The sequence below is a fragment of the Oenanthe melanoleuca genome, chromosome 3 (genome assembly GCF_029582105.1).
Source record: "Oenanthe melanoleuca isolate GR-GAL-2019-014 chromosome 3, OMel1.0, whole genome shotgun sequence".
Taxonomy (NCBI): Eukaryota; Metazoa; Chordata; class Aves; order Passeriformes; family Muscicapidae; genus Oenanthe; species Oenanthe melanoleuca.
The window spans coordinates 84,658,702-84,674,548 of record NC_079336.1 but is presented as its reverse complement, the minus strand read 5'-3'; the positions used below and the strand labels follow the sequence as shown (position 1 = coordinate 84,674,548).

Below are 15,847 nucleotides of genomic sequence, written 5' to 3'. Positions count from 1 at the left end.
CCCTGTCCGCAGGGTCATGCCAGCTGCAGAGACGCAGCGCGCCAGGAGCAATGGTGCTGCGGTGAGGGTACCTGGAAAAGACCGCGTTCCAAACCAAGAGAAGGATTTCCACAGCTTTCAGAGAGACCACAGTCAAACCACTGCAGCGAGCGAGACCTTCCACCACCATGAAGGAAACTACTGACAGTGTCTCTCTGGACGATGCCAGCTGGAGCCAGGTGATGTGCGAGGGCTTGGCTGTGAGCGAGAGCCGTGGAGTGAGTGGAAGGAGCCCAGCTATCCCGCGGGAGCTGGGAGAGGCAGGCAGCAGCCAGCCTGCCCAGGGCTGTCCCCGGCAGTGAGCCCTGAGCTGCTCCCGCTCGGAAACCGGAGCGGGAAGCGTGCGCATCCCCACCGGAGCGCACCGGGCATGATGCTGGTGCCATGCAAGCCCTGCTCAGGTGCTACCGTGGGAGCTGAGAGAGGCTCTCCAAATGTGTGGGTGGAGGAGAAAGCCCCTGAGCATGTCCTGGACTGGCTTTCTCAGGAGATGCCTTCAGACTGGATCCCCACATTTGCTGTTTTTAAAAGTTAGGTTCAGCATAAGGAAGGGCTCAGAGTGCTTTGGCAGCAGGGGTTTTTTGGAGGGCATTCCTATGGCTTTTCAGGCTGCTTGGTGTGATGTTGCTTTCTGCTGTGTATCTGGACTGAAAAAATTAATCAGCCTTGTTTGCTGTGAGGGCAGGAGGTGCACACAAAGATCATGGTCATCCTCTGCCAAAGACATCACAGGCAGGCATAGGGTCTGGTACACAGGGAACAGGTACGTTTGCCTTGGCTAGGGTGTGAGTCTGACAAGTAGGAAAAGCACAGAGCTGTGGGAGAGATATGGCTGGCTGGAAGGAAAATTACAGGCATGCACACAAATAAAAACCCAAAGCCAGAAAGCTGCCTCAGCTAGGACTTCATAATTTCAGCTGTATGCAAAAGGGCCAAGTGGACTCTTGTTATTTTAACTGATATCTCAGAACATTAAGTTCCAGCTGATAAATGGTGAATTAAAAAAATAGAAGAGAAGAAGGAGACTGCACTAGTGGCTGCACACCTATTTGTTCATAAAGCCTCCAAGTTTATGAGTTCATGTGGAATTCAATAATGGACATTCTTCCAGCGAACCTTCATTTTTAACTGCCAAAATGTATTAATTACAATATATACCATTTTGATTCAGTAGACTAATGCTGCTGAAGTAGTACATCATTCTTTTAAAAAAATGAAAAAAAAAAAAAGTCTAATCTCTTTGTAGTAACATGACATTTATCTCTATTTTGAAAGCACAGCACAGCTTGTTTGACCCTCACACATCACACTGATTAGCAGATAACTGATAACTCATTTCCACCCTTCAGACTTTTGCACTACACTAACTCATCAATAATGCCATTACATTTAAGAAATACATTTCCCTTTGTGCTTCATCTTTTCTGAGCTCAGACTTTAACAGCACTTTAGCTATTGTAATTAACTGTTGTAATTCACTAATTAACTTTTCCAGACCAAGACCCAGGATACTATTTTTCACTCTGAAGAAGATAACAGTCTTTATTTCACATACAGCGGAAAATCAAATGTTCTGGAGGTCAAAGAACTCAACTACCAGGTAAAAATGGTCATTTATACATCTCCCTTCAGCAAGAAGCATATCTAGCAATGCCTGTTTCAGTACCCAGGCCATTTCAAACGCCAAATAAAGTTGAAAAAGTTCACACAACTGTTGCACAGTTTGTGAGCAGAATCATACTCTTGGCTGCAGTATTGACAGAAGACTAACTCCTTTATTGTAAATACATCCAGTAAAGTTAAGAGATAAGACAGAAAGAGACATCTGTTTCTAGGCCCTGCTTTGTTTCAGTCTTGAGCAAAATTATTCCTCTGAGGGCTGGAGCAGAGGGACTTTCTGTTCAGCTAGGGATGAAAGGAGCCTTTGCTGGCAAGAACAAGTATGTGGAGGGAGATATAGAGAAGACTAACAAGGAGGATTTCAATGAACCAGTGAAATATTTCATCTCCTTCTCACCATGGCATCTGAATAAGATTTTACTATTTTCAGTTTCATGGAATTCTAATTAAAGTTTGAAAGAAACATTTAAAATTTACAATAGTAATAAATTACCAAAGTAAGAAAGGACAGAGAGAGCTTTAGTCATTAACAGAAGAAGAAGCAAGGCAAGAAAGCATGGGTGGCTGCAAAAGGACTTTCTTCTATGAATTTCTGAAGATGAACAATAATATTTTGATATATGCTTTGCTTGCAGCATTGCAACTTTGAAGGTATTTGTTGTTAAATAGTTTATTGCTTGAATTGAAGGGACTTGTTTCTTTCTTTGTTAGGTTAACACAGCATCCCAGATTCCCTGGTATGAGAACCTTGCTCAGATGAAGATGCCCTGGACCTGGAAATCAGATCCCCATTCCCACATGTCAGTAATCCAAAATCTGAATCTAAAAGTGAGAAGTGGTCAGATGCTTGCAATTATAGGAAGCACTGGTAAGAGCAGCCACATTTCATTATATGACCTGCTCTCAGATAAAATGTACACAACCAAGAGCATCATTCTGCAGTCTTTATAATATCAGAATCTAGTTGAGAAAAAACTATTGGATGTGTCATAAAATATACTCTTTAAGTGACATGAACAAGGAAATAAAGAAAGATACTGGCGGTGGGGGAAATTAAAATTTATTTTCAAATCCTACTTTGTTATGCCCTACACATATTTGTATTCTGTTTGTGAGGTGTAGTGAGGTATTGTTACAAGTGTGGCCTTGCAGCCCCAGATCTGCTGGGCATGAATCAGTTTCATGGCTCAGATTCAAAACAGGCCAGTTGCAGACCATATTCAGATAGCAAACAAATGAGGCCAGACCCCATAAAAAAAGATCAGTGCCAAGTTGTGTAACCATAAGCAGGAATTTCATTTGGACTGAAACAATTCTAACAGGATAAAATATTGCATTTGCATTAAGTAATAGAAACTTACAGAGAAGAAAAGACAGTTCCTCTTCTGTCTGTTATTACTGCTTTATTACACTGGGGTTTGGTTTTTTTCTTCCATTTTCTGGTGGGACTGGTCAAGGGGGACAAGAATTAGACATAGGACCTTTAAACTGAAGTAGAAAGTACTTGGGAGTCAAAAAACCCCATGCTGTGTCTCCACTAGAGTCTTTTTACATCAGGTTAGCTCAGTGATTCAGTGAAGATGCTCTCTCTCAAAGGCAAGGCAAAGGCATATTTGCCAAAGCAGTTTTAACTTTATTCCTAAAAAATGAGAGTTTTCTTCCCTATTGCCATGGGAATATTTCCTTAGCACATATTCTTAATGTAAGTGAAGCTTACCTTAGAGATTCTCATGATAATGAAAGGAAAAGCTTTGTGAGATGAAATAACATACTGAGTTATAGATATAGCACCTTTGTAAGGCAATATACACTGAGCACAAACCCCTTTCAGCAAACTAGTCAAACTATTTTCAAAAGCTGTTTATCATCTATTTCATCAAATGCCTTAGTAAAATGGATTAAACTGCTGATGGGTTTCACATTGTCAATTGCAATCAATATGTCACTCTTAAACAGAGCAATGCGTGGTTTACAGATGGATGGGTTTCTTTTTTAAGATGTATGTATTAAGAAGCAAGTGTGGAGTTAATCTTTCAACAGGGAGACTAGAAATAAATGACATCTAATCATAAGAGTTCTGTGTGTTTACATACAGACTCATACAACAAAAAGGAAAAATTCATTTGCTGTTTAACTCCAGGTTTTGTTTTCATTGTTTTACTTTTCTTTCCTCTGGGTATGAGCCAGCTTTTCTTAATTATTTAAATGACTTTTTGTCTCATTTAAGTCATAATAATTTGTATTTTAATTGTGATTAATGTTCTTATTGTCTGTATAATCATTCAATGCCTTAGTCATTCAGCTGATCCAGCTGCTGTTTCTGAATTCACAAATCTCTCCACAAAGAAAGCTCTTGCTGAGCATTTGGGTGCCAGCCCTGCAGCCAGGGTGGGACCATCTGTAACCTCTGTTTCAAAAGTGAGAGAGTTTATCAAAGAGATTTGAGACACTTCCTGTGTTTATGTCCTCAAAGCCCAACTACCCAATTCTGCTGCGAAATGATAAGGATTCAAACCACATACTCCATTCCAGAGGGGAGAGATTTCCTGGAAAGGAGCTTATAGTCAGTATTTTCTTTGAAGATCATCCTGTCTCTGTGACTTTGGGAAAACTTCAGGAGGGGTTGTTGAATAATTTTGTTTTCCTTAACATCTCTGTCTATGCCAAGATCACTTTTCAAAACCATCCCTCGGAAATTAATTTTCGATTTTTATTTTTCTAGCTGGTGGAAAGACATCCTTGCTTGATGTGATAACCTGCCGGGATCATGGAGGCAAAATCAAGTCTGGTCAAGTCATGATCAACAACAAACCCATCACTCCCCAGCTTGTTAGGAAATGCATAGCACACGTGAGGCAGGATGACCGACTGCTCCCCCACCTGACTGTCAGAGAAACACTATTGTTCGTTGCCAAACTGCGCCTTCCAAAGTTTTTTTCAGACTCACAAAGGAAAAAAAGGGTAATTAAGCTGTTGGGAAAAAATAAAGTTGTCAAAAATGTGTCTGACAGGAATTATCCAAGAGATCCTGTGTGTTTGGAGTCAGAACAGCTAATCTGGCATTTTTTTATGTAGATTATGAATTATAAACCTTTTTCATCTTTCAAGATAGAAACCAGCAATTGTTCCAAAGCTCATAAAAAATGACAATCTAGAGAAAGCATTAGAGAGGCTGAAAGACAAACTAAATTTTTGATCGCTGAGTCTTTTTTAACATTACCTCTAAAATCAAGATTCATTTTCAAATGTCTTTAGCACTGAAATATCCAGATGAATTTTACCCATATTAATCATATTTTCAGTTTTATCTATGCACGAATGTGCAAATGAACTCTCGCTTGACGCCTGTCACCCTTGGATCCCCGCAGGTGGAAGATGTGATCGCAGAGCTCCGCCTGCGGCAATGCGCCAACACCCGGGTGGGGAACGAGTACCTGCGGGGCGTGTCCGGGGGAGAGAGGCGCAGGGTGAGCATCGGCGTGCAGCTGCTCTGGAACCCGGGTGAGCACAACGCACACCTTCCTGGGGCCCGCCTCACTGCACTTGGGCATGACGGGGCACTGCATGAAGACGGAAGCTTGCGGGGGAGAGCCACACACTCAGTTGCCCCTAGGGCAGCTGGAGGAGTTAATACTCGAGACACTAAACAGGCCTTGCACCACCCTCTGCCAGAGCTGCCTCTCCACAGCACAGTTAGTGACTGCTGCTGGTCCATTTGCTTCAATCGCAATCAGTGCTGACCACAGATAATACTGTAATTATCACAGGAATAGTTCTGTAAACAGAGTGTTTCAGCAGCTGACACACTGTTGTTTAGTCACCTTTGCCAGTGGAAAGGTGGAGGCAAAGCCCCCAGGAGCCTTCACCCACCACTCTCTAAAAACACCAGCACAAAAATTACTCAAAGTTCCCTGAAGTTACTCTGGTTTGTGGATATCAGTATAAGATTTGGGTTTTATCTGACCACATGCCATAAGTTACTTTGGCTTATTTTAACACAGAGATTATTTTCCTCTCCTCTGACACAAGCCCCCATTTACATGTGCAGTATTAACAGGAAAGATAATTTTCTTCACTGTATAGTCAGTCATTGCAGTCTTGTGTAACTCACTGACATGGCTTCATGTTGCAGGTGAACTAGAAACTTCCACTCTCTTCAGTACAAGCGAAACATGAGGCTAAATCCACAGATGATTTTGCTGAATTGAATCCCTCTCTGATCTTATATATATTAAAAGCACTACTAACCTTGACTGAGCCTCTAGTTGAACAAGATTCCCCATCAGCTTTTTCCTTAGGAAATGGATTTGAAAACTTTTTGCTTGTATATACTTCTGTAGTTATGGGGTTTGCTTTTGAAAGAAGTGATGCTCAGGAACAGATGTACCAAAGTAAAAAAAAAAATAGTATTATTTTCTTTAAATTTAAAAACAGCTAATGAAATTTCATGCACTAGCACCGTTTCACTTAGAACATATTTTCCAAACCAAACATGCTGCTTTCCACAGCTAAACTTACTGTTTTTGGCAGGAATACTCATACTTGATGAACCCACATCTGGACTGGACAGTTTTACTGCACATAACCTTGTGATTACATTATCCAGACTGGCCAGAGGAAATAGATTGGTTCTTCTTTCACTTCATCAGCCCCGGTCAGATATCTTCCAACTGTTTGATTTGGTTCTTCTGATGACTTCTGGACTTACTGCCTACTGTGGAACAGCTAAAGACATGGTCCAGTATTTCACAGAACTAGGCTATCCCTGCCCAAGGTACAGCAATCCTGCGGATTTCTACGGTCAGTATCAAGACCTGTCATAAAAAAGGGGTTACTGGAAATCATTTGCTTTCTTAAGTTGCTAGGTAATGTTTATTTTTATTGACCATGACTCCCTTAGAAATTCCTAGTAACTAACTCAAATCAGTATTGCAGCAAGTTCAGTTTTTAACAGAATTCTTATTTGTCAGTACAGGAAATGTAGCAAAAACAAGAGGTACAGACAAAACTAATTTTAAAAATCCTTCTAACCGTGACAGATGCAGTAACTTGTAGACATGTTTAGCACACTTATCCCCATGTCTTAGCTGGTTGAAACTTCTTCTCTGGGAAAGACACAGATAAACTGATCAACTGCTTTCTGTAGATAGTTCTCTGATTTCTCAATTAAGCAAATGTAGAAGTTTGTTTCCCAGAAGCTAGCCCCTAGTCTGAGACAAACCTGGAACAGGTAATGGGAAAAAGGAGTGCTGTCCTACAGAGCACACTGGAAGGGAGAAAATCCTAATCCAAATCAACAGTCTGTTTACTCCTCAAAGAAAGTTTAAGTGGTTTCAAATCCATCCATCTTCTGGTTTTTGCAACGGGAAAAGGGAATCTGCCCCGTTAATCTAATGGCAGCAGTCTTTTAACAGAGGCTGGTTCAATTCCAGCCTTTAGGTCTTTGGAATCAAGTTGGCCAGAAAACCTGGTACTGACCTCAGAAAACCACAATGCTCTGGAGTAACCTCTTCAGCTGTGCCTGTGTGGCAGGCAGCGCCAGCTGTGCAGAGATAAAAGACCTTTGTCACCCTCAGGTTCAGAGCAGTCCTCAGCCAAGGAAAGCGTTGGGGAAGGCTTGCAGCACTCCTATATGGGAATGGAGAATGAGAGGCAGTCCTGGGGAAACCTGGAGCTACAGCCTGTTGTTACAGAGACAAACCCCTGTGACATGGAGGTGGGCAGGGCAGAGAGGCAGGTGGATTGAATGGTATGCACCAAGTCAGTACCCACAGGAAAAGAAAGGAAATATGGACAGCAGGAAGGTGGAAATAGGGCAGGATGGCAGAGCATCCACAACAAGAGGGAACAACTGATGGAAATACACAGATGCTGGCTGTGTGTCTGACAGAGAAACAGATGACCAGGGCAGAAGGGAAAGCAAAGAATTCCTGATGGACTCCTCGTAAGAGTGGCTGAACAAATATGATCAGCCCAGTGCAAGGAGTTAGGAAATGTGCAGTGATAGTTCTCTCAGAAAGCATCTGTAAACATTAGATACTGTCAATCTACACCAAAGGTCAGCATGGGGAAATACTACTGTAAGTTTAGATTTAAAAAAAAAAAAAGCTAAGTCAACTGTTATTGGTATGACTATGTTGTCCTTAGGTAACTCCTTTTGGACTTTCTCAGTATCAGGTAAAGTTTATGGCACCTCTGTAAGATACAACTAAGACTGTAACTATAATTTTTCAGATGAAGAAAAAAGGTGATTTAAGTCAAAGTCACATAAAAGACTGTAAATGCCAACATGCCAGGAAGGAAATTCAAACTATTTTTTCTTAGTACTGCTCTCAAGGTGCTATGAAATTTATAAAAATCTGAAATAGTAGTTTATAATACTATAATAAGCATTTGTGTAATCTCTCAGTGATTCATTGAGTGACTAGGTAAGAAACATACGCATTAACAATTTGTTAATCTCTAACTACCTAAAATAACTGATAGTTTTAACTGTTGTAAGTTAATGCAAGTACACAGGTTGGACTGTTTACTCCCAATGAAATCCCTGATTCTAAACACATCATAGAGTTATTTCTTCTACAGCACATGGGCTCACATCAAGCAATGTCTTGCAGTTGACTTGACCAGTATTGATAAACAGACTGCAGAAAAGGAGATGGAAAGCCGAAAAAGAGCAAATGTTCTTGCCAGCTTGTTTGTAGAAAAGGTCAAACATTTTGATGATTTCTTATGGAAAGCTACTGAAGGAGACCACACTGAGACCACAGTCATCAAGCAGAGGTAAAGAAAAGAGTGTCGTACAGAAGATCTGGAATAATAGCTACACCTTGTGCTAAATTAATTTTTTTTTTCCCGTTTTCTTTTGGCCAGGAATCCAGAAGAGGTTATCAATATGCCTCACCATTCAAGTGATCAATTACCAGGAGCCTTAAAGCAGTTCAGTATATTATTAAGGTAACCTTACCTTCAGCATAAACAGTTATGAATAGTGCTTATTTGTATTTAAAATCATCAGAAAGAGGCACAGAATGTCCCACACCAATTGTCCTTCAGGCTTTCAGCATTTCAGACCTGAAATACTTGGTGTCTACAGGTGCTTCATAGGTTTGATTAAGTAAAATCCTTTACAGAAACAGGCAGAACAACTCCTGTCCTAGCCAAAGCCAGCAAGTTCCAAGAACTGATTTTAACACTGTTTGGGGCTATGTGTCTGAATATAAGTGGCATTAGTAAGTATTATATCTTATGGTCAATATTGCTGTTTTCCTAGTCGTCAGGTCTCCAATGACTTCAGAGATCTTTCAACATTGTTAATCCATGGATTTGAAGCCCTTCTTATGTCATTACTAATTGGATTTTTGTACTATGGCCATGAAAAAAACGGACTCTCTATTCGTGACACAACAGCACTGCTGTACATGATAGGTGCCCTAATCCCATTCACAATAATTTTGGATGTTGTTGCCAAATGTAAGTGTCAGTCTTCTTGTGAATGCTATAAGGAATCAAAATAAAAAAAGTCTTAAATCTGTGAAAAAAATAAAATTATTATTATAACCCAGTGTGTTTGTTCCTATCCTGCAGGTCATTCAGAAAGAGCAATGCTTTATCATGACTTGGAAGGTGGAATGTACTCTGTTAGCCCGTACTTCTTTGCTAAGGTAATTGGTTTTGTTGCCAGGAAATACAAACAGCTGTCTTGAACATTAAAAAACACAAGCAAACCAAAGTCTGTTGTATAAATAATCACATTCATATCAGACTTTGTTCTTTGGTGTCTGCCAGCTAAGGCTATCAGTCTCACTTCCTCAGTATTAACAGATTAAGTCTCACACTTGTTTAGAACTTTGCCATAAGTCATGACTGAGATCCCACACCAGAAAAGCCAAAGAAGAACTTTTCACTGGGTTATTTGGCCAAAATGTGAAAAATCTCAGATTTCCAGGTTTAGACAATTTTACATACCTGCTTATTTAATTCAGCAGCATCTCTGAAAGTTTACTTACATACTTTCTTTCATCTGTAAAACAAAACACTCATATCAAATGCTAAAGCAGAGGTAAAACAGAAATGACAAAATGCTGTGATATTTCCAGTAGTTGTTTAGGCCCTTATTGGTCCAAGCTAAAAAATGTATTACGTGCACAAAGAGCCAGAGTTTCTAGAATTAAATTTAGAACTTTTAAAAAACTACATTCTCTTTTTCACAAGGGTTTTGAATAATCCCTCTTTTGTGATGTTAGATGAGTTCTGCCTGCCATGGCATCTGTAATTTAGGTTTCCATTTCTGCACAAGATTTTAAATGCTTATTAGTGGTTGCCAGAGAAAAATATTCTTTGCATTGTGTCACAAAGATTGCACATTATTCACAGAGAAATCGATGTAATTTGTTCCAACCTTGGTATTAGAGGATAGTAGCAACCCTCTTTGGAAGAACTAATACTCTCTATATACCTCTTTAGATATTTGAGAAAATCGCAGTTGTGCTTTTGTTTTAAAATGAATCAAATTGCTAACTGGACTGCCTTCGGGACAAGGTGGTGAAGGGACCAACACCCAAATTTGCCTCAAATTTGATCTCACACTAGTTTCAACCAAACTGGGACAAAATATTCAGTTGCTGTGAGTCAGTAACAGTATTACTGTAATCAAGCACACCAGTTCACAGCAAAAGTGTACTACATTCCTAAAAGCTCCCAAAACTCTTAACAAAATAATCCATAATCATTAGTTTTAGGCATTGTCACAACCAGATTTAAAATCAGCAAGGATTTGTTTCTGTTGTGGATTGGTTTTGCATGTCACTGGCAAGCCCTAACAGGGAGATGATTGCATTCTAAGGGAGCATTTCCTATAGCTCTTACAAACAGTCCATGAGTACATTAAAGCACATCTCACGTATTTATGTAATTATCATTCACCTTTTTCTCTTTTTTTTAAATTTTCTTTTTCATCTTCCCAAACAGATTTTGGGGGAGCTCCCAGAACACTGCGTTTTTGTTATAATTTATGGGGTTCCCATCTACTGGCTGGCAAACCTTGTTCCTGAGCCAGAGCATTTCCTGCTGAACTTCCTGTTACTGTGGTTGGCTGTTTACACTGCCCGTGCCATGGCACTTTGGGTGGCGGCTCTGCTGCCGACGTTACACCTCTCAGCCTTCCTTGGCAATGTCCTCTTCACATCGTTCTACCTGAGTGGTGGCTTTGTGATAAGCCTGAACAGCCTCTGGACAGGTAAGACAAAGCTCCCACCCTCCCTCCAAACTGAAACATCAATGGATTTCATCAGTGACGGTGTGTCCTGTGCAGAAAAACTCCGCTTTATTCTTACCTTTGTAATAATCTTCTTGGATGGTGACAGTGCAGTCAGGTCATCCATTTTACATAAGTTTCTCCATCTGAAATTGAGGCAACAAGAAGTTTGGTCAAAAAAGCACAAGTGAAAGGCTAGCTTCTTATGTAGTTGCTAAATTCTTCAGTAAAAAGAACTGTATTCAAGAGACAAAGATGGAGCTCCAGGAAGACTTAGTTGACAGGGGGAGTTTGATGGATATGGATATTAGCTAACTCCTCATTTCCCATCTCTATGTAACTATGTAAAGTATATCTGCCATTTTGTCCAATAATAAACTGTCACATGTTTACAGCCTCTGGCTGTCAAGAAGTGAGACAAACCTGCTGTATTTGGCAGCAGTATTTGAAGTCTCAAGTTTTGTATGTGTGTATAAATTTCTGTTGTTTTCTTTTTCAGTTCCTTTTTGGGTTTCAAAAATCTCTTTCCTCAGATGGAATTTTCAAGGAATGATGCAAGTTCAATTCAGTGACACCACATATGAAATGACTGATGGAAACATTACTTATCAAATACCAGGGAAACTTGTAAGTTGGTAATAAAATTATTGCATACATTTGATAAGAAATTGGAATGCTCTTTATATGCCTGTCATATTTATATAGATGGTGTAGGCCTCAAATTCAGCAATCACCAGATTAACACGTAATGTTGCGTTACACTTCATTGTAAATTTGTTCCTGAAGGTGGCTCTACAGCAGTCACTCCTTCTATGCCTTTCTTTTAGTTGAATAGAAAAAAAGAAAATAATTAAGGGCAACTCTTTCCCAGACCAGCCCCAAATATACGTTTTGCTGGAATTTTAGAAGCTGAGCTGTGTTTTTGTGAAATAGTAATAGTGTAGCTGCAGCCCTTTATCCAACCACCCAAGCTGGAAAACAGGGGAAGGTAGCAGGGGCCAGGGAAGCTTACACATAAACACACTTCACAGATCCAGCATGAAAATTTTGTGTCTTTTCCTAATTTTGTGGTTTTGGTCACTACAGGTCACTCAGGCTCTGGACCTCGACTCCCACCCTCTCTACGTGAGCTACCTTGTCCTCACTGGCATCATTTGCAGCTTCCTGCTTTTGTACTATTTATCTCTGCGCTTTATCAAGCAGAAATCAACCCAAGACTGGTAAGAGCAGCGGAGGCAGCAGGCGACGTTCTCCGCTGCAGGAAGGCAGGGGAAGAAGGCTCCCGGTGTGGGAGCCCGCAGCAGCCCAGGAGCGGGGAGCGCCGGCAGCCACAGGATGGCAGCAGAACTCCAGGAGTCGGGACGCGGGCGGGAGCTGCCACGGACCGCGGCTGCAGCCTGGGATTGGGGTCGGGGTGGGCTGTGGGCTTTTTGTTTGCTTCACCTAGTCTGAACGAGAGACAAGGCGCTTGTGAGTCCCGCACTTCTGGAAATAGCCTGAGCTATGGGCCCCCGATATAAAAGGACCCATCGCACTCTGTAATAATAGCTGATATTTTAGTCCATAATGTTTGAACATATGATGATCACTTACTTAATTCAAAGGGCTGCAAGAGAACAGGATCAAAGCACTTTCTGTGGCATATGTGACATTTTAACATATTAAGAACAGCACAGAGGAAAGTAACAGAGAAGATTTCACAAGTGTTTCAGGAGAACATGCAAGGATGGAAAACACAATTGTTAACTACTCTGTGTTCTAATTGCTTATGTATTTTAAAGCTTTATTTCTGTGTTTTAAAGCTTTGCCTTTGTGTTCCAGTAATATGGTTATGATGCCCAAAACAAGTATTTGCTCACTGCATAGATGAGATCTTGTAATAAATAAAATTATCTCACCTTCTTGGATTTATTTTTACAATATAAATGCATACCAACTGATGGTTATTACTGACATCTTTCTCCGTTGCAATACACATCATAGCAATTTGCCAAGTTTGCTTCCTAAGGCTCTCGGGTAGAAAACACCAACCTCCCCCTGAGTAATTAAAAATCTAATGATGCAACCTATTAATGCTTGTCACAGTGCACCTAGTTATGCTCAGAAAATGAGTATCAGTAAATAAATGCCTGTAATTCACAGAGTCATGGTAAGTGCATGTGCAAATCAGGTGTACAGTTGCTGTGAGCATTTTGTAAGATTAGCTTGCTTACTTTTAAACATTTAGATGCATATCTCTGTTCTTACATGTAGAAACCCAAAGCAGATTGTCTACTTGATTTTCATTTGCATGTTGCACACAGTGGAAAACTCCTAGTGTTATCAGCTGAAATGTCCCAGATACTTGTTATGTAAATTGTGAGGTTTCGTTAGTTTTGGTTTGTTTTTGTTTTTTGTTTTTTTTCTGTTGTTGGTTTTCGGTTTGTTTGTTTTTTTTTTTTTTTTTTGTTTTTTTGTTTGTTTGTTTGTTTGTTTTGTTTGTTTGTTTAAGAAATATGAATGAAAGAACAACTGTGTTTTATCATTCTATTTGGCAGTTAGGACTGCCATATTACTTTCCACAGGTTCCACATAGTAATAAATTCCCAAGAGGACCCTGGTCTGTGGATGTTAAGCAGGTCTGAGAAAATAAGATCTTCAGCCCCAGGCAGCAGTAGGAATCCAAAACACTCCAAGGTTCATCTAAGAATTCTACCTTTTCTTTCTCCTTCTGCTGCATTTGATTTCAAAAAAACCCACTTGATCTGATCTTAGTGCCATTTTGAAATTATCAGATTTTCACTGCCTTTTAGTGGCAAAGCCAATTCTTCAGTCCAATTCAGCATCATTAAATTGTCAGAATAGCAGCTTCCTGTTTGATTCTTAATTATTCCTTTTTATTATATTTAAGACACTTAATTTTTTTTAAAGTGGTTTACTCTTCTTTGTAATGATCTGTTGTGATTAGAATCTCTTTTATATTACACTGAAGTTTTAAGGGTATATATTGGTACTTCTAGTCTAAACCTCTATTTTCAAGGTATTTAGAGGATTAAATTCTAGGCTGACTCTCTGTTGTGAATTCACTTTGATGTTTAATAAAAAAAAAGGAGCGACACAATGGGAGAAATTAAAGACATAAGGGACAGCTCTGAATTTTAGGGGCATATTGTCATGCACAGAAATCTTCAGGCATCTAGATAAGAATATACCATAGCCTTAACTTTGAATTTCCTTCCTTTTGTGAAATTAGTCAGGCTGTTGACATTACTTAAACAGCCTTTTTCCATTTAATATTCCACCCTCTTACCATTATGCAGCAGGACCAAACGGTGTGAGTGTTTCAGAGGTGGTGTTATGACAAGGGTGGATGTATCCATAATGGGGACTTGAGCGGTGAGCCGAGGAACAGCCCGCGTGTGGGGTGCGGGAAGAGCTATCATAGGATGTGGCCAGGCCTCTGTTTACACAGAAAAAGCTCCTATTCTATATACTACAATTACATTAGCACACTGCCTATGATCATATCTTGTTTCCTTGATGCCGAGAGATGGGGAATATAGGCTGTGATTATTGTTACAGGCTTTAGCAATAAGAAGGTAGGAGCCTTGAAATACCAGCAATTAGCGTTCATGCCTAACAATAGCATCCGTGGGGCTGTGTATGGAGCAGAGCTCAGGGAAGAGTGGGTGGATGACACACAACCTGCCCCACTCGCACTGCTGGCACTTGCAAATAGCACAAGTTTGGGGGAGAGATGCCCCTCTCAGCCAGTGAAGATCGTGCCACACGCCTCGGCCTCTGCGCACGCTTCCACGGCACAGCTGCTGCTGCAGAAAAGCAAATGCCTGGTGAGACAACAGAAGTCTTCTCACGAGCTCCAACCAAGGCTAGAAGTCATACTTGAATTTCAGCAGTTTTGCTTTCCAAGTTTGAGAGTAGCCATTCATTTCCTTAGACTGTATCCCTGTATCAGCATCAGCAGCTCACTGTGCTCCCTGCATCAGTATGAGCAGAGCTGCTGCAGTCCACAACAATCTCAACACTGAAACTAAACAACACAAGGAAGACACCGCCCAGAACTCACTGTAGTGCCCACTCTGCCCAAAACTCACTGCACTGCCCACTCCACAGGGTCAGTATCATGTTAGGGACTTTAGGAATGTGGTAAGGCAGATGTGCCACTCAGCAAAGCACTGAGTCCGACAGTGCCACCATCCCAGGGATTCACCAACTGCTGCCTTTGCTCTCCCTATATCCTCCCTGGCCAGCTTCAGAAGGGATCTCCTCAGCTGTAAATCCTGGTCCCTGCTCCTGCAGGCAAAGCTGGTTTTGAACTGGCACCATATTTAATTGGTTACAGGATTTCCAGGCTGTTTTGTCCAACTATACTGTTTGAACTGTGCACAACCCAGCTGCATCAGTCTGTGGGGCTGCAGTGTGCTGATGTGTCCAATTTGGGAATGGGATTACAAATATAAGCAACAACGACATTTGTAAGGAAAATTCACCCAGTTTAGAACCACAAGAGTCGTTGGTTACATGGATACTGATCTGTTAAGAAACAGACTAAAAAATTCCCTTTATTAGTTTGGTATTTAATACAGCAAGAGGTGGGAAGTTCTTCCCCAGTTTCCACTCCAAGTTTATGCAGTCTCTCCACTATGCCAAAAGGACAAACTCTTTCAGCACTGGAAAATGGGATTATAGAAACATTGCCCTGCATACTGGCTCATAGGTAGTGTTAGTCCTCCAAAATATTTTTAACTTCTCTGTGGGAAAGGACTAGTTTTCACTATGGCTAGCCTAAATTAATAAGTAGTTGCCAAAAGTTTAATTTCATATTTATTCCTGCCAAAAAATCTCTTCAGAAATGCTAGGCAAGTAGCAAGTATCAATAGCCATTTCTTTTAATAAAAACCTCCATTGAATTCCTTTAAAAAAAAAAAAATC

General features: G+C 40.5%; 1 protein-coding gene across 1 annotated transcript; it reads left to right on the top strand.

Moving 5' to 3' along the window:
* The first annotated feature begins 133 nt into the window (after positions 1-133).
* ABCG8 (ATP binding cassette subfamily G member 8) lies at positions 134-12,810 on the top strand. Its single transcript, XM_056488910.1, has 13 exons — positions 134-218; positions 1,535-1,639; positions 2,371-2,527; positions 4,382-4,620; positions 5,028-5,160; positions 6,190-6,459; positions 8,277-8,442; positions 8,533-8,616; positions 8,933-9,132; positions 9,247-9,323; positions 10,630-10,897; positions 11,415-11,542; positions 12,002-12,810. Exons 1-13 carry the CDS (start codon positions 168-170, stop codon positions 12,137-12,139), a joined length of 2,016 nt encoding a protein of 671 aa, XP_056344885.1. The 5' UTR covers positions 134-167; the 3' UTR covers positions 12,140-12,810.
* The last annotated feature ends 3,037 nt before the right edge of the window (positions 12,811-15,847 follow it).

Bases quoted from the DNA above. Each gene is read 5' to 3' on its own strand.
- ABCG8 (XM_056488910.1), top strand. From the start codon at position 168: ATGAAGGAAACTACTGACAGTGTCTCTCTGGACGATGCCAGCTGGAGC. The intron at 219-1,534 runs GTGATGTGCGAG...TAACTTTTCCAG, and splicing joins ACGATGCCAGCTGGAGCCAG to ACCAAGACCCAGGATACTAT. The intron at 10,898-11,414 runs GTAAGACAAAGC...TTTCTTTTTCAG, and splicing joins CCTGAACAGCCTCTGGACAG to TTCCTTTTTGGGTTTCAAAA.